Source organism: Cherax quadricarinatus, chromosome 81, assembly GCF_038502225.1.
Source record: "Cherax quadricarinatus isolate ZL_2023a chromosome 81, ASM3850222v1, whole genome shotgun sequence".
Lineage (NCBI taxonomy): Eukaryota > Metazoa > Arthropoda > Malacostraca > Decapoda > Parastacidae > Cherax > Cherax quadricarinatus.
In genome coordinates, this window is record NC_091372.1 from 14,320,215 (window position 1) to 14,342,521 (window position 22,307).

The window sequence follows — 22,307 nt, forward strand, 5'->3', positions numbered from 1 at the left end:
CTAACAGAATCCTTCATATGACTGAATGCAACCATATGACCTGTCTTTGTAATACTCACTTGTGCTTTATAGTAATCTGTTTACATTAATGTTTTATCACTGATTTCATCATTGCTTAGTTAATCTTAAGTTAATTTTAAGCCAGCCCGTAATGCTATGCATAGTATAAGTGGCTTTGGCATGCTGCTCTTATCTGTATTTTTTTGTACCTCTGTATGTGTGCTCAAATTGGAAATAAATAAATAAATAAATAAATAAATAAATGTTCGGAGCCTGCCGCACATCAACATATATCTACGTTTGGACAGTTCAAGGGTTAATATTAGGCCAAGTTACAAAGATCAGTTAGTAGACCTAAAATTAAGTACCATGAAGTACATCAGCTGCCAGGGAGCTAGTTGACTTAACCCTTAAACTGTCCAAACGTAGATCTACGTTCACGTGCGTAGCGCTCCAACCTTTATTTTCTCCATTTGAAAGCACGTAAAAAAAACATAAATCTAAGTTCAGAGTGCTGCGCACGTCAATATAGATCTACGTTTGGACACTTTCAGGGTTAATGAATGAGGTACACACATCAAATCCATAATCATTTCTTAAATGGTGCACAATACCAACAGGCTGATAAATTTGACATATGCAACACCTGGGTGTCTTTATTTTAAAGGTACTTAGGTATTGCACATGTCTAATTCATCAACTTGTTGGCATTGTTTACCAATAATGCAGTGATACTTGTGTGACACAGCAACACCATGGAGTCTTGGTACAGAGGATAACCTTTTCAATCTGTTTGTTAACCTGTGGTTCAACTCTTGGGCATGACCTACTTCCACTAGTTGGCCCCACCCACCTGTGACAATGTCTTTAACTAATGTGCCTCATATAACTCCAGTGTATGAGTGCCCATCTTCTTTCCTATGCTGCAGGATTCATCAAGACTGAGGTACTGAACACTTCGAAGGCTGATGGACTGATTGCCTCATCAATGACTATCTGCCATATAATATCTTTGTAAAACATCTTCAAAATTATGATAACCAGGAGTTGCACTTGCCTCTAATTCATCAAATCTGTAAAGCCAACAAGCTGTCTTGATTAATTGCTTATGTTAATTGTGTGAAATAGTCTTGGAGTCTTGTTTAATAGTGTAACCTAGAGACCCACTCTTGTATTACAGTAACATGGACTTGGTCAGTTTTTGGGGGTTAGAGTTGTTGCCCATTCCTTATCAATTTCATTGTCCCAATTTCAGAACTGATGCTTAAATTTATGTATAATATATTGTTGTTGTTGGTCACCTGAGAGTAAAGTTATGACTATGCCGACCACTATGGGTGGTGGGGGGATAGAGGTTGTGAAGGAGAGGGGGAGGAGGTGTTATAGGGTACTTGAGGAGGTTGAAGGCTGACAGCTGATGTTCTGTCTCTTCACTGTGTGGACCTGTGTTGTATTTGTGTTTTGTTTTAGTACAGTGTTTTGTTTTACTAGAGGTGTGGTTAGTGTGATGATGGCCACTCAAGGCTGTGGTAACTGTTTGGGCATTGTATGTTACACCTGTGGTGAATTTATCATTAAGATAAATTCACCACAAGTCACTAAAGCTTACTAAGCACACATAGTGAAAGTTGGAGACCAGAACAAATCATGGGTTCCCCATAAAATCTGTTTTGTTTGTGATGAGGAACAAAGGCACTGGATGAAAAGTGTGACAAAGTTACTTTGGTGTTCCAGCGATATGGAGGGAAGCAAAGTCACATTGGTGACTGCTACTTTTGCTCCTGTAATGTACAGGGATACATCACAAAATAATATAAAAAAAGGGATTTTTGTATTCAAACCTTCCATCTACCTTACGACCTGTTGTTCGTAGACTAAATATCCCAGCGCTAACATCACCTGAAAACCTAGAAAATACTTCTCTAAGTTCTCTCAGGTTTTAGGTTTAAGATTTAAATAAAAATTATTATCTCTTGGTACATCATTCTCTTGGTTGGAATTGGAATAAAGATTTTTTTCTGTATTTCACTCAAGAATGTGATTTGGCTTACATCACAGGTTTTATTGTTTTAATAGAAAAATATGGTGAAGTATAATATTGATGAGTGGAGAACTTCATCGATTCCTCTGAAAGAAGTGTTATGGCAGTTCTAAAGAATGGTAACACATGTTCTTCTGTTCCTGTGGGTTGTTCTGTTATGAAAATCTGGAGCTTGTTCTAAAAATAGATAAACTTCAAAGACCACAGTTGGATGGTTTGTGGGAACTTAAAAGTACTTTGTATGTTGCTTGGACAGCAATTGAGATACACAGTTCCTGTGTATCCCTGTTGTTACGATATGGAGTGTATAACATTGGGTTACTGATCCTTGATGGGGTATCACTTGGTAGGTTGGCCATTGTCTAGGGGGGACTCCATAGCACAAGGTTTTTGTGCTGCAAATATGGCCTTTTTAAAAGGGCTTTCTTTGTTAACCTTCTTTCTGTAGGATGGCTAAAACTTAAGTAAAATCCGTGTCTTTAATAACAATAAAACTTACGTAGGATCTTCATATACCTATGAACTATATCTTAATTAAAATAGAGCAATAAAATTACTTATCTTTTTCCTTTATACATGAAAGATAATGCTGTATATGTACAGCTATTGTTACGACAAAAGTTTACTGGCAAAACAATTCCCAGTACTAGAGTTAGGCAATTAATCTGTTGCAGGAAGTAATTATCCAGACAAGGATTTATCTATAATCCTGTGCAAGGGATATGTATATGACCAGAGAACTTTTAGAAATCAGATCAGACTAGAAGTGAGAGTACTAGTCAGTGTGAGTGTTGTGGAGCCACTCTGAGCGAGTGTGGGAACCTACTCTGAGCAAGGGTAGTGAACCTACTCAGAGCGAGGGCGGTGAACCTCCTCTGAGCAAGGGTTGAGAACCTACTGCCGGTACCACTGAGTGGTAAGCCAACGTCAGGTTGGTCACGTGACTGAGAGAAACGTCAGTACCTGAACTAGTACCTGGCGCTCCAACTAGTAAGTTTCCTGCTACATGAAAACCACTTAATATAGACTAACAAAACAAAGTTCGGGTGAGATATAAGCGACTATTGGCAGAAAGGTGGGCTAGTGCAAAGATGAGTTTGGGGGGGTTGAAGAGGGTTGGAATAGTTTTAAAAATGCTGTATTAGAATGGGGCAGAAGTTTGTGGTTATAGGAGGGTGGGGGCAGGAGGAAAGAGGAGTGACTGGTGGAATGATGAAGTAAAGGGTGTGATAAAAGAGAAAAAAAGGTAGCTTATGAGAGGTTTTTACAAAGCAGAAGTGTTATAAGAAGAGCAGAGTATATGGAGAGTAAAAGAAAGGTGAAGAGAGTGGTGAGAGAGTGCAAAAGGAGAGCAGATGATAGAGTGGGAGAGGCACTGTCAAGAAATTTTAATGAAAATAAGAAAAATTTTTGGAGTGAGTTAAACAAGTTAAGAAAGCCTAGGGAAAGTATGGATTTGTCAGTTAAAAACAGAGTAGGGGAGTTAGTAGATGGGGAGATGAAGGTATTAGGTAGATGGCGAGAATATTTTGAGGAACTTTTAAATGTTGAGGAAGAAAGGGAGGCGGTAATTTCATGCACTGGCCAGGGAGGTGTACCATCTTTTAGGAGTGAAGAAGAGCAGAATGTAAGTGTGGTGGAAGTACGTGAGGCATTACGTAGAATGAAAGGGGGTAAAGCAGCTGGAACTGATGGGATCATGACAGAAATGTTAAAAGCAGGGGGGGATATAGTGATGGAGTGGTTGGTAATTTTGTTTAATAAATGTATGAAAGAGGGGAAGGTACCTAGGGATTGGCGGAGAGCATGTATAGTCCCTTTATATAAAGGGAAAGGGGACATAAGAGATTGTAAAAATTATAGAGGAATAAGTTTACTGAGTATACCAGGAAAAGCATACGGTAGGGTTATAATTGAAAGAATTAGAGGTAAGACAGAATGTAGGATTGCGGATGAGCAGGGAGGCTTCAGAGTGGGTAGGGGATGTGTAGATCAAGTGTTTACATTGAAGCATATATGTGAACAGTATTTAGATAAAGGTAGGGAAGTTTTTATTGCATTTATGGATTTAGAAAAGGCATATGATAGAGTGGATAGAGAAGCACTGTGGCAGATGTTGCAAGTATATGGAATAGGTGGTAAGTAACTAAATGCTGTTAAGAGTTTTTATGAGGATAGTGAGGCTCAGGTTAGGGTGTGTAGAAGAGAGGGAAAATACTTCCCGGTAAAAGTAGGTCTTAGACAGGGATGTGTAATGTCACCATGGTTGTTTAATATATTTATAGATGGGGTTGTAAAAGAAGTAAATGCTAGGGTGTTCAGGAGAGGGGTGGGGTTAAATTATGGGGAATCAAATTCAAAATGGGAATTGACAGTTACTTTTTGCTGATGATACTGTGCTTATGGGAGATTCTAAAGAAAAATTGCAAAGGTTAGTGGATGAGTTTGAGAATGTGTGTAAAGGTAGAAAGTTGAAAGTGAACATAGAAAAGAGTAATGTGATGAGGGTATCAAATGATTTAGATAAAGAAAAATTGGATATCAAATTGGGGAGGAGGAGTATGGAAGAAGTGAATGTTTTCAGATACTTGGGAGTTGACGTGTCGGCGGATGGATTTATGAAGGATGAGGTTAATCATAGAATTGATGAGGGAAAAAAGGTGAGTGGTGCGTTGAGGTATATGTGGAGTCAAAAAACGTTATCTATGGAGGCAAAGAAGGGAATGTATGAAAGTATAGTAGTACCAACACTCTTATATGGATGTGAAGCTTGGGTGGTAAATGCAGCAGCGAGGAGACGGTTGGAGGCAATGGAGATGTCCTGTCTAAGGGCAATGTGTGGTGTAAATATTATGCAGAAAATTCGGAGTGTGGAAATTAGGAGAAGGTGTGGAGTTAATAAAAGCATTAGTCAGAGGGCAGAAGAGGGGTTGTTGAGGTGGTTTGGTCATTTAGAGAGAATGGATCAAAGTGGAATGACATGGAAAGCATATAAATCTGTAGGGGAAGGAAGGAGGGGTAGGGGTCGTCCTCGAAAGGGTTGGAAAGAGGGGGTAAAGGAGGTTTTGTGGGCGAGGGGCTTGGACTTCCAGCAAGCGTGCATGAGCGTGTTAGATAGGAGTGAATGAAGATGAATGATACTTGGGACCTGACAATCTGTTGGAGTGTGAGCAGGGTAATATTTAGTGAAGGGATTCAGGGAAACCGGTTATTTTCATATAGTCGGACTTGAGTCCTGGAAATGGGAAGTACAATGCCTGCACTTTAAAGGAGGGGTTTGGGATATTGGCAGTTTGGAGGGATATGTTGTGTATCTTTATACGTATATGCTTCTAAACTGTTGTATTCTGAGCACCTCTGCAAAAACAGTGATAATGTGTGAGTGTGGTGAAAGTGTTGAATGATGATGAAAGTATTTTCTTTTTGGGGATTTTCTTTCTTTTTTGGGTCACCCTGCCTCGGTGGGAGACGACCGACTTGTTGAAAAAAAAAAAAAATTAGCATTAATATTAGCATTAACATCTATATTATAAAATAAAGGAGCATATCCTATTACAAAATATAATGGGTATGGCTATACCTGTAACACCTGTGTATCCCATTGCTAAGAGTCTCCACTGGTCCCAGAAACAGTGGCCAAGTAGGAGTGGTACCAGACAATGTGATCAATACAAAAAATGTCCTCTTGCCTGATCATGGACTGGGCTATTGGGGCATTGACTCCTGGAATACCGCTCCAGGTACACTTGACTATTCTACGCATTAAACTTGGTTTAATGAAGCAAATTGTTATAGCCTTACCATGAGATGGAGATAATTTTAAGTTTTTGTGCATGAAACTTCCAGGATTGTTGGATGCCAAACTCAAAGAAGGCATATTTGTTGAGCCAAATGTAAGGAAACTTCTTCAGTTTGAGAATTTTGAAAACTTCTCTGCTTGATGTTGAAAAGAGAGGAATGAATTACCTTCAAAGAAGTCATTAAAAACTCTAAGGCAACTACAAGGACTCAGACTTCAACGAAATCATGAGGAGGATGTTGGAGAAGTTCAAGGCCTTATGATGTAATATGAGTCTTGGAGTACATGTCGCAGACGCTTATCTGAACTACTTTCTGGAAAATGTGGGAACTTAGGGTGAAGAGTAAGGTGAAAAGTTTTGCCATGACAGGAAGGAGAAGAAGAGAAGGTAGCAAGGAACATGGAGTGTCAACATCATTAACCCTTTCAGGGTCGAGACCCTCAAATCTGAAGTCCCACCTAGGGTCGCAAAATATTAAAAAAAAAAAATGATTTTTTCTTATGAAATGATAGTTTTTTTTTGTAAATATCATAGGCCAAAAAAAAAAAAAAAAATTGCGATCAATACTTACCGAGATATGGAGTCGTGATGTCAGCATAGTTGCTGATCCCCTACATGTGTTGTATAGTTTATCTGAGTATCATAGTTAGCACCATCCATATGTTTTACATACACGACCCCTTTGCAAGGCCTAGTGACTAGTTTGTATGACGTCACGTGATCCCGCATGAGTGCATGGGCTGCACTGCATCAGCCTCAGTTCCCCGTAATCCAAGCAGGTGACAGGACAGGCTTGTAGTGGGGGTTCGTAGGAGATATGATGATTGGAGTAAAACACACTTGTTGGATGGTAACACTTATATTAGCAGAGTATGAAGGGGGAGAGACCAAACTGCCTGTCCTGTCACCTGCTTGGATTACGGGGAACTGAGGCTGATGTAACGCGTCCCACGCACTCGTGCGGCATCACGTGACGTCATACAAACTAGTCACTAGGCCTAGCAAAGGAGTCGTGTATGTAAAACATATGGATGGTACTATGATACTCAGATAAGCTATACAACACATGTAGGGGATCAGCAACTATGCTGACAGTGAAGTCGACAGAATATGAACTGCTTATGGCAACATCGCTGACTGCCGGTCACCCGGTAATATTTTTTTTTTTTTTTTTTGTATTTTTTCTTTTCTTTTTTGATTTTTTTTTCAAATAACTTTTATGGCTTGTGAGACCAATATAAGACCTGCTTTTTATATATTCACTGTTTCTATACTACACAATAACTGCACAAACGTTGACAATATATTGTTTACAAAATGTGTTTATGTACACCAACAATATAAAATGTTATTTATTACTATTTTCCTATAATATATATACACACACAGAATCACTGGACATGTTCCTAGAAGTTCTGCAGCCTGTGGAACTCTTTGAAACATGGTGTCATGTACAGTAGTGTTTTACACTCCTCACACATAAAACGAGTGTCAGCGTTTTTTTTTGTATGTGCACAGACAAAACACCTCTTCTGAGCCTTTTTCTTGAAAGCAGTAGCAGGCAGTTTTGTTAGGAAGTGATCACCATGCTTCAGACGAGAAAATAGTTGTTGATAATTTGGTGGGCGGTTTTCTATTGCAGGTGTTGTTACTTGGTACTTGAGTATTATTTGTCTGATGACAAACAAACAAAATTTGCCATATGGTGGTTTATATCTGGTCCTCATCTTATACATATTATAAGCATTGAGCATGGAAATGTCCAGAAGATGGAAAAAGAGTTTTATGTACCACTTGTAACTCTTGTGAACACAATCAGCAAACCCAATCTGCATGTCACATTTGTCCACTGAATTCATATTGAGGGTCTAGTCCATCACAGCTGCAGGTTTTATATTGGTTTCATTGGTCTCTCTATTCTGCCTGTCAGGGCCTGTCATTTTGTTAGGGTGAACTGATGACAACAGTGTGACATCTCGTTTGCCATGCCACCGAAATGCCATGATGTCAGTGGCAGCAAACGCCTGCACCTTATGTCTACGAGTGCCAGCGTCGAACCTAGGCATATGCTTACGATTTGCACCCACAGTGCCACACACATCTGTAATGTTCACTCACAAAAAATCACTGAGTAAGGGGCTTGTGTACCAGTTATCAGTATATAATATATGCCCCTTACCAAGATATGGTTCTATCATTGTTCTAATCACATCACCAGAGATGCCCAATAACTTCCTGGTATCTTGCAATGTATTACTTCCTGTGTTCACAATAATATCCAATACAAGACCACTGTAGCAGTCACAAAGCGCAAACAACTTTATACCAAAGTGTTTCCTCTTGCTTGGTATATACTGCTTGAACAACAATCTATCTTTGAACAGAATCAAAGACTTGTCAATAACAAGTGTACTCGTGGTCTCCCAGCCTCTCATTGAAGGAATGTTGCATCTCCTGCCAAGTCTTTTGCTTTTGTAGAGAGTGATTTTTGTGTGCAGGTTTGGTACTAATCCCTCTAGTATTTTCCAAGTGTATATTATCATGTATCTTTCTCGCCTGCATTCCAAGGAATACAAATCAAGGGACTTGAACCGTTCCCCAGGCCCAGACTTATGGAACTCTGTATTCATCAAGAATTGCAAGAAGCCCCTATCGCGTGCCTTCAGCATTTTATGGAGAGGGAGCATGGACACACGGGTCATCCCACACACACTAAAAACAACAGACATAGCTCCACTCCACAAAGGTGGCAGTAAAGCAATTGCAAAGAACTACAGACTGATAGCACTAACATCCCATATCATAAAAATCTTTGAGAGGGTTCTAAGAAGCAAGATTGCCAACCACCTAGATACCCATCAATTACACAACCCAGGGCAACACGGGTTTAGAGCAGGTCGTTGCTGCCTTCCCAGCTACTGGACCACTATGACAAGGTCCTGGATGCTGTAGAGGATAAACAAAATACAGATGTAGTATACACAGACTTTGCAAAAGCATTCAACAAGTGTGACCATGGTATAATAGCACACAAAATGCATGATAAAGGAATAACAGGAAAAATTGGTAGATGGATCTATAACTTCCTGACAAATAGAACACAAAGAATAATAGTAAACAGAGTAAAGTCCCAGGCATCCACTGTGAAAAGCTCTGTTCCACATGGCACAGTACTCACTCTTCCTTTGCGGATGACACCCGAATTACCATGGCAGTGACCTCCATCGAAGACACCGAGAGACTCCAAGCGGACATCAACCAAATCTTCGAACGGACCACTTAAAACAATATGAAGCTCAACGAAGAGAAATTTCAGCTACTCAGATATGGGGAACTTGAGGAAATTAAAAATGTGTCAGGGTATACGACAAATTCTAACCATACAATAGAGTGGACAAGTAATGTGATGGACCTGGAAGTGATAATGTCAGAGGGTCTCGCCTTCAAAGACCACAACAATGTATCTACCTCATCATCTGTTAGGAAAATAATAGGATGGATAATGAGAACCTTCAAAACTAGGGATGCCAAGCTCATGATGATTCTCTTCAAATCTCTTGTGCTCTCTAGGCTGGAATACTGCTGTACACTAACTGCCCCCTTCAAGACTGGCGACATTGCAGACCTGGAGAGTGTACAAAGAACTTTCACGGCTCACATAAGTATGATAAGGCACCTAAATTACTGGGAACGGTTGAAGGTCCTTGATCTGTATTCCCTGGAATGCAGGTGAGAGAGATACATGATAATATACACTTGGAAGGTTCTGGAGGGATTGGTATCAAACTTGCACATGAAAATCACTCCCTATGAAAGCAAAAGACTCGACAGGAGATGCAACATTCAGCTGATGAAAAGCAGGGGCACCACGAGTACATTGAGAGAGAACACAGTAAGTGTCCGGGGCTGAAGACTGTTCAACTGCCTCCCAGCATACATAAGGGGGATTACCAATAGACCCCTGGCTGTCTTTAAGAAAGCACTGAGCAGGCACCTAAAGTCAGTACCTGACCAACCGGGCTGTGATTTGTACGTCAGCTTGTGTGTGGCCAGCAGTAACAGCCTGGTTGATCAGTCCCTGATCCACCATGAGGCCTGGTCTCAGACCGAGCTGCACGGGTGTTGACCTTCGAAACCCTCTCCAGGTAAACTCCAGGTAAACATTTCTTACAGTTTGATAAAGTTCATTTTTCCAAATTGGATAAGACTAAAATGAGTGAAATGTGATAAAAACATACAATTTTATGGTGTGTTGAAGTTGGTGAAAAAATGATCACTGATCAGGTGGCACTTGATGTATGCTCAAGGCTTATTCCTTTAGGAAATAGGAGGAGTAGATGTAAAATAGAAAGAGACAGGCGCTTCCTTTACAGGCGATCGAAAAGAATAACAGAGCGGCTAAACGAGGCCAATATATCTGAAATGCGTAGGGAGACACTGGTCAGAGAAATAGCAAACATCGAACTAAGGCTAAAGGAATCTTATAGGAGTCAGGAATCGCGGGAAGAACTAAAAGCCATAAATGAAATCGAAAGAAACCCAAAGTATTTCTTTTCTTATGCCAAATCTAAGTCGAGAACAACATCCAGTATTGGGCTCCTACTTAAACAAGATGGGTCCTACACAGATGACACCAAGGAAATGAGTGAGCTGCTCAAGTCCCAATATGACTCAGTTTTTAGCAAGTCGCTAACCAGACTGAGAGTCGAAGATCAAAATGAACTTTTTATGAGAGAGCCACAGAATTTGGTAAACACAAGCCTATCTGATGTTATCCTGACACCAAATGACTTTGAACAGGTGATAAATGACATGCCCATGCACTCTGCCCCAGGGCCAGACCCGTGGAACTCCGTGTTCATCACGTGCTTTTAACATCCTATGGAGAGGGAGCATGGACACTGGGGTTGTCCCACAGTTACTAAAAACAACAGACATAGCCCCACTCCACAAAGGGAGGTAGTAAAGCAATGGCAAAGAACTACATACCGATAGCACTAACATCCCATATCATAAAAATCTTTGAAGGGGTCCTAAGAAGCAAGATCGCCACCCATCTAGATACCCATCAGTTACACAACCCAGGACAACATGGGTTTAGAGCAGGTCACTCCTGTCTGTCCCAACTACTGGATCACTATGACAAGGTCCTAGATGCACTAGAAGACAAAAAGAATGCAGATGTAATATACACAGACTTTGCAAAAGCCTTTGACAAGTGTGACCATGGCGTAATAGTGCACAGAATGCGTGCTAAAGAAATAACAGGAAAAGTTGGTAGGTGGATCTATAATTTCCTAACAAACAGAACACAAAGAGTAGTAGTCAACAGAGTAAAGTCTGAGGCGGCTACGGTGAAAAGCTCTGTTCCACAAGGCACAGTACTCGCTCCCATCTTGTTTCTCATCCTCATATCTGACATAGACAAGGATGTCAGCCGCAGCACCGTGTCTTTGCAGAGGACACCCGAATCTGCATGGCAATTTCTTCCATTGCAGACACTGCAAGGCTCCAGGTGGACATCAACCAAATCTTTCAATGGGCTGCAGAAAACAATATGAAGTGCAACGATGAAAAATTTAAATTTCTCCGATATGGTAAACATGAAAAAATTAAAACTTCATCAGAGTATAAAACAAATTCCAGCCACAAAATAGAGCGAAAAACTGACGTCAAAGACCCGGGAGTGATCATGCCGGAGGATCTCACCTTCAAGGACCATAACATTGTATCAATCGCATCTGCTAGAAAAATGACAGGATGGATAATGAGAACCTTCAAAACTAGGGAGGCCAAGCCCATGATGACACTCTTCAGGTCACTTGTTCTATCTAGGCCGGAATATTGCTGCACACTAACAGCACCTTTCAAGGCAGGTGAAATTGCTGACCTAGAAAATGTACAGAGAACCTTCACGGCGCGCATAACAGAGATAAAACACCTCAGTTACTGGGAGCGCTTGAAGTTCCTAAACCTGTATTCCCTGGAACACAGGCGGGAGAGATACATGATTATATACACCTGGAAAATCCTAGAGGGACTAGTACCGGACTTGAACACAAAAATCACTCACTACGAAAGCAAAAGACTTGGCAGACGATGCAACATCCCTCCAATGAAAAGCAGGGGTGTCACTAGCACGTTAAGAGACAACACAGTAAGTGTCAGGGGCCCAAGACTGTTCAACTGCCTCCCAGCATACATAAGGGGGATTACCAATAGACCCCTGGCTGTCTTCAAGCAGGCACTGGACAAGCACCTAAAGTCGGTACCTGACCAGCCGGGCTGTGGCTTGTATGTTGGATTGCACGCAGCCAGCAGTAACAGCCTGGTTGATGAGGCTCTGATCCACCATGAGGCCTGGTCACAGACTGGGCCGCGGGGGCGTTGACCCCCAGAACTCTCTCCAGAAAAGTGGTTCTAGAGTGCCAGGGATGTTTATATTTTACAATTTTTTGATGCTGATACAGGGTTGTTTCTGTTTTTAATTGTTTTTAATTTTATATATACTAGTTTTTTATAATATTAGATGTGTTTCAAGGTAATTTAGCACTTTAAACATTGCTTCACTTGGAATAATCAGTGTATATATGGTATGAATAATTTTTATTAATTTTTTTTTTTTTACTATTTTGGTTTTCTAAGGCTATGTTCAAGGAATACTTCTACAATTGTTTCAGAGTGTAATACTCCTCAAAACATGGAATTAAGCAATATTGACTTTAATAATAATAATAATAATAATAATAATAATAATAATAATAATAATAATAATAATAATAATAATAATTTTATTTTAGTATGATACATGTTTGTACAAAGGAGTATAACAATTGGGTGTACATGCCAAAAGCCCCTTTATATGCAGAGCATTTTGGGCAAACTTAAAACTAACTTAAGATTAATAAGGTAATAACAGTGGAGTAAATTTGTACATATGGACATTGAGTGAGTCACAGTGAATACAACAAAATTGAATACTCTGTTAGTTTATGCTCTATGACTTTAATAAGTTTGGTAGAGAAAAATTACAGTTTTGATTAATATCTTAAGGTGGACACAATGGAATAATTAAAATTTGAGAGGATTAAGTAAATATTGATTATAATATTTTACCTATGTTTATAATATTGAGCAAATGCATGTATAATTTTTACACATGTATTTATGATGCCCTGCGATAGGTTAAGGAGATAAGGTATTTTTTAGCTGTAGTTTTAAAAATGAAAGTTGAGTTATTGGTTCTGGAGATTTCTGGCGAGAGTTCCAGATTTTGGGCTCTTTTATGTACATTGAGTTTTTGAAAAGATTTAACCTGACACGAGGAATGTCATAAAGATTTTTGTGCCTAGTGTTATGTCTTTGGGTCCTATTGCGACTGTCAAGAAAGCACTTCAGGTTGGGATTAATATTAGAATTATTAGAATTGATTATTCTGTAAATGTAAGTTGCACCGTAGTATGAGTGAACATTTTGTATAGTGAGTAGGTTTAGGTGTTTGAAGAGTGTGGGGGGGAGGGTGTTGTTTAGCTGTGGATTGTGTGACCATTTGCACTGCAGCTTTTTCGTTGGGTTATTATTGGCTTTAGATAATTTGTCGTTGTGGATCCCCAGGCACAAATACCGTAGGTGAGGTAGGGATAGCTCAGTGAATAGTATAGTGTAAATAGTGCTGTTTGTGGTACAAAGTAACATATCTTTGAGAGGTCGCCAACTGTTTTATATGTTGGATATGGGTGTTGAATTTCAGGTTGCTGTCGAGGTGCAGACCCAGGAATTTGCCCTCAATATGTTTAGCAATAAGGACATTAAGCATAGTGTTTAGTTGGACCTCACTTGCTTTGTTCCCAAACATAATATAGAAAGTTTTGTCTATATTAAGTGTTAGTTTATTGATTTTACTATTTGTACAGAATATATGCGTACGTTATAGTTGTTATTTTATTATATTATTTTTACTATTTTGGTCTTCTAAGGCTATGAATAATGAATACACTGGAACGTTGGTCGTCGTCCAAAATGGACGACGACCAAGGCAATTTTTCCAATAACAAATAATGTAAATAGAGTTAATATGTTCTAGACCCCAAATGACAATACAGGCGGCCATTACTAATCCAGCAATCAGTTATCCGGTTCCATCAGTAATCAGGCACTAATTTTGGCTAGCATAATTTCAAATTTCATGATTATATTGACTCAAATCATTATACTGACTAATTTCATCATTATACTGACTCAGAAATTGTGCAGATGGTTGTAAATCCACAGCAGCAAGCCAGTGGAGGAGAAAGCAGTGATGAAAATGAGGAAGATGTAGCAGAAAGAGTCTCTGTTGATAGGTTAATTAAGTGTATTATAACCTAACCACTCTGTAATCCGGCAAACTCGCTAATCCTGCACACTACACGTCCCAATGATGCCGGATTAGTGATGGCCGATCTGTATATAATTTATTAAAACTGTACTAGCTACTACATAAAACTGTAAAAATAAATACTAAAAGAAGCTTTAACCCAAATACTGTACAGTAAATGAAAATTTAACTGCCTCTTACCTGTCAGAGGAGAGCTAATGGCATACTGGAAGTAGGAGGTGGAGGAGAGGAGGTGGTATGTTACTGCTTGGAAGGAGAATGAGGCAGGTCTCTTTCTGGTGTTGTTTCTCTTCTTTGTCTCTTTTTACCACTGACACCTTGTTCTGGCTCACTAGTTTGTTGTCTCCCTAAAAACCTGTCCAGTGAGGTTTGTTTCAGGCTCCATTTTAACACTTGTCTGAATTGAGACATTACACTGTCAATGTATATGTTAAAGAGACAGATGGCTGCTGCTTTGTCTGGATGGTATTTTTCAGCTACTTCAGCACATATCATCTCTTCCCTCCTCTTCATTTGTGGCCTTTGCCTTGATATCACTTTTGCGCCTTTTGCAAGGTCAGCTGCTTTAATTTTTTCCCTTTGGCCCAATATCATGTTGCTAGTAGATGCTGATTCACCAAAAAAGTTTTGCTATATCAACCACACTGAGCCTATCTTCTTCATTATTACAAACACGGGTAAAGAAGGGCCTGTGAGACCTGGTTGTAATGGGAATGTGTAGCAAGCAAAACTCAACAGTAGGCTATAATGTATATTTGGTCACAGACCGGGCCGCCGGGGCGTTGACCCCCGGAACTCTCTCCAGGTAAACTCCAGGTAAATCACCAGATGATATATACAGGTGTGTACACTTTGTACAATATGTACAGATAGTAAGTGTAAACCACAGTGACAGATGACAAAGCAGAAGGCAGAGAGTGTGCACCATGCTCAGCCAGCAGCTACGCAAGTCTGCTGATGCTTGCCACAAGTGAACCACATTGCTTCAGCTTGACTGTGATTGGCCAATGAACTAAGATACTGATTTAATGATGGTACCCTATTGATTGTTAAACCCTTACCACCTGGTTCACTGGTTGGGAGGCAGCCTATATGGGACTGTAAGTTTATTCAGGTATACACAAATACAGTTACATAGATTATCATACATAACAGCATATGTGTAGAAAACCTAGGATAACCCAAATATGTCAGACAGACTTATTTCTATTGGGGTCCTTTATAAATAAATTGTAACATACTCTTTGCATGCCACATTCATACTTTTGGATAACTTTGTTTTTAAATTCAACAGTGGCTTTTACAACATTTCTTTTTGCTTTCATCTCATTATCCATCTTTGGACTCATGATGGCTTATCTCACAATAAAAAAAATTACACCAATAATAAAAGTACAGTAACAAAAACAAGAGATGTTTACAGCACACAAGTTAGTGGCTATACTGACTGAGATCCCGCTTTGTCTCGTTCACGTTGTCCGTTGACGACCAAGAGAACGTTTGAAAGCCAGGACATTTTTTTGTTCAATTCTTCATTCGAAAACCAATTTGTTCGACAAGTAAGGCATACGACAACTGAGGTTCCACTGTACTTATAACATTACAATTACAGTGGACCCCCGGTTAACGATATTTTTTCACTCCAGAAGTATGTTCAGGTGCCAGTACTGACCGAATTTGCCCCCATAAGGAATATTGTGAAGTAGATTAGTCCATTTCAGACCCCCAAACATACACGTACAAACGCACTTACATAAATGCACTTACATAATTGGTCGCATTCGGAGGTGATCGTTATGCGGGGGTCCACTGTATTTCAGTGTATTATTCATCAAAACATGGAAATTATTCACACTGACTTTACTGGGTTATATACCCAGTGTGTTTTGTGGCTGAATTCCACTGTTAGTATTATGAAGTTATAACAAATTTGGACTGAATAAGTCTTCTTTGAGCCACTTGCACACACTGTTTGCTGGTGGGGAACCTGGTGGTGGAACAACAGCTCCTGGTTCCTTTGTTTACTTTTGCTACCTAGGCTTACTACAGCCTCTCCTCACTTAGCAACGTACTCGTTTATCAATGACTCGGACTTACGACGGGCTCTCTGACCGGTACGCATATCTAAATATGTAATGTATATTAGACCCGATTTCTTCTATTCTGTTTATTACAAAATACAGTACACTACTGTATAAACATTTAAAAATATACCAGAAATGTTATAAATGGTGCAAAGGTCACATTAAAACAATATCAAAGATGGCTGACATAAACCCACTACCATTATACTAGTATGTTCCTCACTTAGTGACGAATTCGCTTACCGATGTGGTCTTAGGAACAGAACTCCGTCGTAAAGTAAGGAGAGGCTGTAGTACATAGGACATACAGTCGTCCCCTGAGTAGTTATCTGTGATACAAATTTGTGCACCCTCCAGGTCTTAGAGTTTTCTTAGATATATGAATGAATGGAAGAAGACACAAAGAGTTGACCTGAGGTAAAAAAATATTTGTAGATGGCAGATTTGTGGGTCTGAAAAATGGTGCATATGGTGCATACTAGTACAGTGTACATTGGACACGATACCACCACCTGTGTACTAGTATGTCGGACACAGTTAAATGGTTAAGACTGCTTGTTCATTAAATCCCAATTATGAGATTATTTTCTATGTTTATAACAATAGTGGACAATTCTAACTTAACAAACATTGTCTATTAATATGAAATGGGTTTAACAAACTGTCTATTGTTTCTGATAGTTATTTTGTTACAGATTTTGTCCATTAAATCTGAAATCCATTAAATCAGGGCCTTATGTCATCTCTTTTCATTTTCCTTGTTAAATAATTTGTATATTTGCAGGTGTTGTGTTTGGCTGTTGCATCCAAACAGAGCGGTCAGACCAAACTAGTGACAGACGCTCACTCAGCTGTGCGAGAACTCTGCACAGACAGCCATCTTTTTTTCCTCTTCATTCAGCTTTCTAAGATGATCTCCAAGCAAGCAGGTCACACAGGTAGGATCAAGACAGTCCCATGTAGGGTATCTGTACTTTTTCATCTTCTTGTGTTTATTTCGGTCTCCCTACAAAGAGGATATTTATAGTACAGTCGAGCCCTGCTTATACAGCAAGTTAGGTTCCTGGCTACTGCTGCAAAGTGAAAATTGCTGTAAAGTGAAACATTGCCTTTTTTCAATTTCAAATGCATATAAAAGCCTGATAGAATGTTTACACTACCATATATTAAGTGAGTAGTAGAGCTAGGCCAAAAAAATGCATGTACAGTACACATATTACTTACCTTAAAATATTTTCATCCTTAGCTTATAGTGAGTGGTGATTATTGTAGGAAGTCTGAATAAGTGAAGAATGGGTATAATTGAAAACTGTTGCATTAGTGAAATGCCCACTCACTCAGCACCTGGACCAGATTCATGGAATGCCCTATTTGTTAAAAAGTCCAAAATACCACTAGCACAAGCCCTCAGTATTCTTTGGAGAAAGAGCCTAGATCTGGGGAAAATACTGGAGACCTTAATTAAAGAGTGCAGACATATCTCTTTTGCATAAAGGAGATAGTAGAGCAAAATTATAGACCAGTAGCCCTCACTTTTCACAGATTATAAAAAACTTCGAAAGAGTGATGAGATGGCAGATTACAAATTTCATGGACCAGCACAACTGGCATAACCTAAAGCAGCATCGTTTTAGAGCAGGACGATCATGCCTGTCACAGCTGCTGAACCATTATGACAGAATTACGGAGGTGTTGGAAGACAACCAAAACGTAGATGTGATTTACACTGATTTTAGTTAGTTTAATATGTTTATTATGCACCCCATACCCATCCTGTGGGCGGTAGTCAAAAGATTACAGAGGTACATAATTGGTCCAGGGACTGGACTCCAAAGTTTTGATAGCTGAGCAAGTTACAGAGGTAATGAATTCACAATTTACAAAGGTAATGAACTCACAATTTACAAAGGTAATGAACTCCAGATAGGTCTAGTCACAATCATGACACGTTACAAAGGTATTTACAGATTACAGAGGTACACAATGGGTCCAGGGACTGGGCTCCAAAGTTTTGATGGCTGAACTAGGTACAAGGTAATGAACTCACAAGTTACAAAGGTAATGAACTCACAAGTTACAAAGGTAATGAATACTGTAAGAATGGTTACTTTCGTTTATACATGGCTGCAATCATGAACAAATTTTAGAGTAATGAGCAATTCACACTTCCACACCCGGTCACAACTGTAGTGAGTTATTGGTGCAAATGTTGATTGCTGAGTCTCTCTCTCTCTCACACACACACACACACACACACACACACAAATTCATACACACACACACATAAACACACACACACACACACACACACACACACACACACACACACACACACACACACACACACACACACACACACACACACACACACACACACACACATACACAAACTCATACACACACATGCACACACACTCATACACACACACACACTCATACACACACACACACACTCATACTCACACACACACTCATACTCACACACACACTCATACTCACTCACACACACACACACACACACACACACACACACACACACACACACACACACACACACACACACACACACACACACACACACACACACACACACACACACACACACACACACACACACATACACAAACTCATACACACACATGCACACACACTCATACACACACACACACTCATACACACACACACACACTCATACTCACACACACACTCATACTCACACACACACTCATACTCACTCACACACACACACACACACACACACACACACACACACACACACACACACACACACACACACACACACACACACACACACACACACACACACACCCGGAAGGGATAAGATAAGATAAGATTTCATTCGGATTTTAACCCCGGAGGGTTAGCCACCCAGGATAACCCAAGAAAGTCAGTGCGTCATCGAGATTCAGAAGTGTCCTTGTTTGCAGACGATGTGAAGTTAATGAGAAGAATCGAATCGGACGAGGATCAGGCAGGACTACAAAGAGATCTGGACAGGCTACAAGCCTGGTCCAGCAACTGGCTCCTTGAATTTAACCCTGCCAAATGCAAAGTCATGAAGATTGGGGAAGGGCAAAGAAGACTGCAGACACAATATAGTTTAGATGGCCAAAGACTGCAAACCTCACTCAAGGAAAAAGATCTGGGGGTGAGTATAACACCGAGCATATCTCCTGAGGCGCACATCAATCAGATAACTGCTGCAGCATACGGGCGCCTGGCAAACCTACGGATAGCGTTCCGATACCTCAGTAAGGATTCGTTTAAGACTCTGTACACCATCTACGTCAGGCCCATACTGGAGTATGCAGCACCAGTTTGGAATCCACACCTAGTCAAGCACGTCAAGAAATTAGAGAAAGTGCAAAGGTTTGCAACAAGACTAGTCCCAGAGCTACAGGGATTGTCCTATGAAGAAAGGTTGAGGGAAATCGGCCTGACGACACTGGAGGCCAGGAGGGTCAGGGGAGACATGATAACGACATAAAATACTGCGCGGAATAGACGAGGTGGACAGAGACGGGATGTTCCAGAGATGGGACACAGACACAAGAGGTCACAATTGGAAGTTGAAGACTCAGATGAATCAAAGGGATGTTAGGAAGTATTTCTTCAGTCATAGAGTAGTCAGGCCATGGAATAGCCTAGAAAGTGATGTGGTGGAGGCAGGAACCATACATAGGTTTAAGGCGAGGTATGATAGAGCTCATGGGGCAGGGAGAGAGAGGACCTAGTAGCAATCAGCGAAGAGGCGGGGCCAGGAGCTGTGACTCGACCCCTGCAACCACAAATAGGTGAGTACACACACACACACACACACACACACACACACACACACACACACACACACACACACACACACACACACACACACACACACACACACACACACACACACTCATACACATACACACAAACACACACACACACACACACACACACACACACACACACACACACACACACACACACACACACACACACACATCTTAATAAGGAATCGTTCAGGACCCTGTACACCGTATACGTTAGGCCCATATTGGAGTATGCGGCACCAGTTTGGAACCCACACCTAGCCAAGCACGTAAAGAAACTAGAGAAAGTGCAAAGGTTTGCAACAAGACTAGTCCCAGAGCTAAGAGGTATGTCCTACGAGGAGAGGTTAAGGGAAATCAACCTGACGACACTGGAGGACAGGAGAGATAGGGGGGACATGATAACGACATACAAAATACTGAGAGGAATTGACAAGGTGGACAAAAACAGGATGTTCCAGAGATTGGACACAGTAACAAGGGGACACAGTTGGAAGCTAAAGACACAGATGAATCACAGGGATGTTAGGAAGTATTTCTTCAGCCACAGAGTAGTCAGTAAGTGGAATAGTTTGGGAAGCGATGTAGTGGAGGCAGGATCCATACATAGCTTTAAGCAGAGGTACGATAAAGCTCACGGCTCAGGGAGAGTGACCTAGTAGCGATCAGTGAAGAGGCGGGGCCAGGAGCTCGGACTCGACCCCCGCAACCTCAACTAGGTGAGTACAACTAGGTGAGTACACACACACACACACACACACACACACATGCACACACACATGCACATATGTGGTAATGCTTTATTTACAGCTAGCAAAGTCAGGGTATTTCTCCAGAATGGTCTGTAATATACTACTGTGGATAAAATACTTAGCCATTTCTTGAACACTTCTGAGTGAGTTGTTTCTAAATTCATTAATTTTATCGCACTCCAGTACATAATGACGCAGGGTGTGACAATAATCCATCTGGCAAAGTTTACATTTCGTTTGGTCTACATTTGGTGGTGGTGATTTAACCTGCCAAAGATACTTGTAACCCAGCCGGAGCCGGGCGGTAGTGACATCCAAGAGTCTGCTTATTTTGTTGGATGCACCATAGACATGTGGCTCCTCCTGCATGATAGAATGATGATAGATGGACTCACTGGTGTCAATCTCCCTGAGCCTTAAGTCCATAAAATTCAGCTGAAGTTCTTTTCGTATTATTGTTCTCAAACTACTACCTGACAAGCCAAGATTGTAATCTACTCCCTCTTTGAAAGCATACAGCTTAGCCAATTTATCAGTTCTATCATGCATCTGAAGACCAATGTGAGATGGAATCCACAGCATGTGCACTCTGACTCCACTGTCCACAATCCTACCATACCTGTGTCTGGCTTCTGACACAAGCATGCCACAATTTATGCTTAATGAGTTGAGAGCATGTATTGATGACAGAGAATCAGTTACAATTAAACTGTCAATCTTTGATACATAGATGCATTTCAGTGCAAGGAGTATGGCAAACAGTTCTGTCTGAAGGGTAGAGGCCCAATTATTGATGCGTGCTCCAATTTCTTTAAGAGAGCCATCACTCTGTACGACAACAGCAGCACTACCAGCTGCACCAGTGGATTGGTGAACAGAACCATCAACGTAAATAATTTGCGAGAGTGTGTGCTGTGTGACTAAGTTATCAATACAGCTTAAGGCCTCATGTTTGGCTTCAAGGCGAAGTTTTGGTTGTGATTTAAGAAGTAGTTTGGGGGGAAATGGAGGAATGGTAGTTTGGAATGGGGTAATATTCCATGGAGCGGAGAAGTGCCGCTGTTGCCTTACTTGACATAGATCATGTATCTGATTCATGCGGAGGTCGGTTCCAGTCTTTTCGATCCATCTGGAGGAGTGTTCACCAGTGCTGAGGAAAGTTTGGAGGGCTTCTGTGCAGGGGTTTGAATGAGCTTGCCTGAGCATATTAACCCCAATTAGGATATTTCTTTCAGTAACACGATCTCTGATGCTTGGAATATCAAGTTCTTTTTGCATATTTAAAATTTTGGCAGTACGAGGGCATCCTAGGATGATCCTCATTGCTTCATTCTGCAGTTTTTCCAGCCCTCCAAGCTTCCAGTCAGACACAAGAGCAAGTAGTGGCGCAGCATAATCAACCAATGATCTAATATAA

At 40.5% G+C, this 22,307-nt stretch overlaps 1 protein-coding gene across 2 annotated transcripts in view; it reads left to right on the forward strand.

The window, feature by feature from the left end:
- LOC128699934 (RNA-binding protein RO60) overlaps positions 1 to 22,307 on the forward strand; it is a 331,808-nt gene that overhangs the window by 45,633 nt on the left and 263,868 nt on the right. For both annotated transcript variants that reach the window (XM_070102461.1, XM_070102462.1), the window contains exon 4: positions 17,087 to 17,240. In XM_070102461.1, coding sequence (XP_069958562.1) covers positions 17,087 to 17,240 — 154 coding nt within the window. The remainder of the gene's footprint in view (positions 1 to 17,086; positions 17,241 to 22,307) is intronic.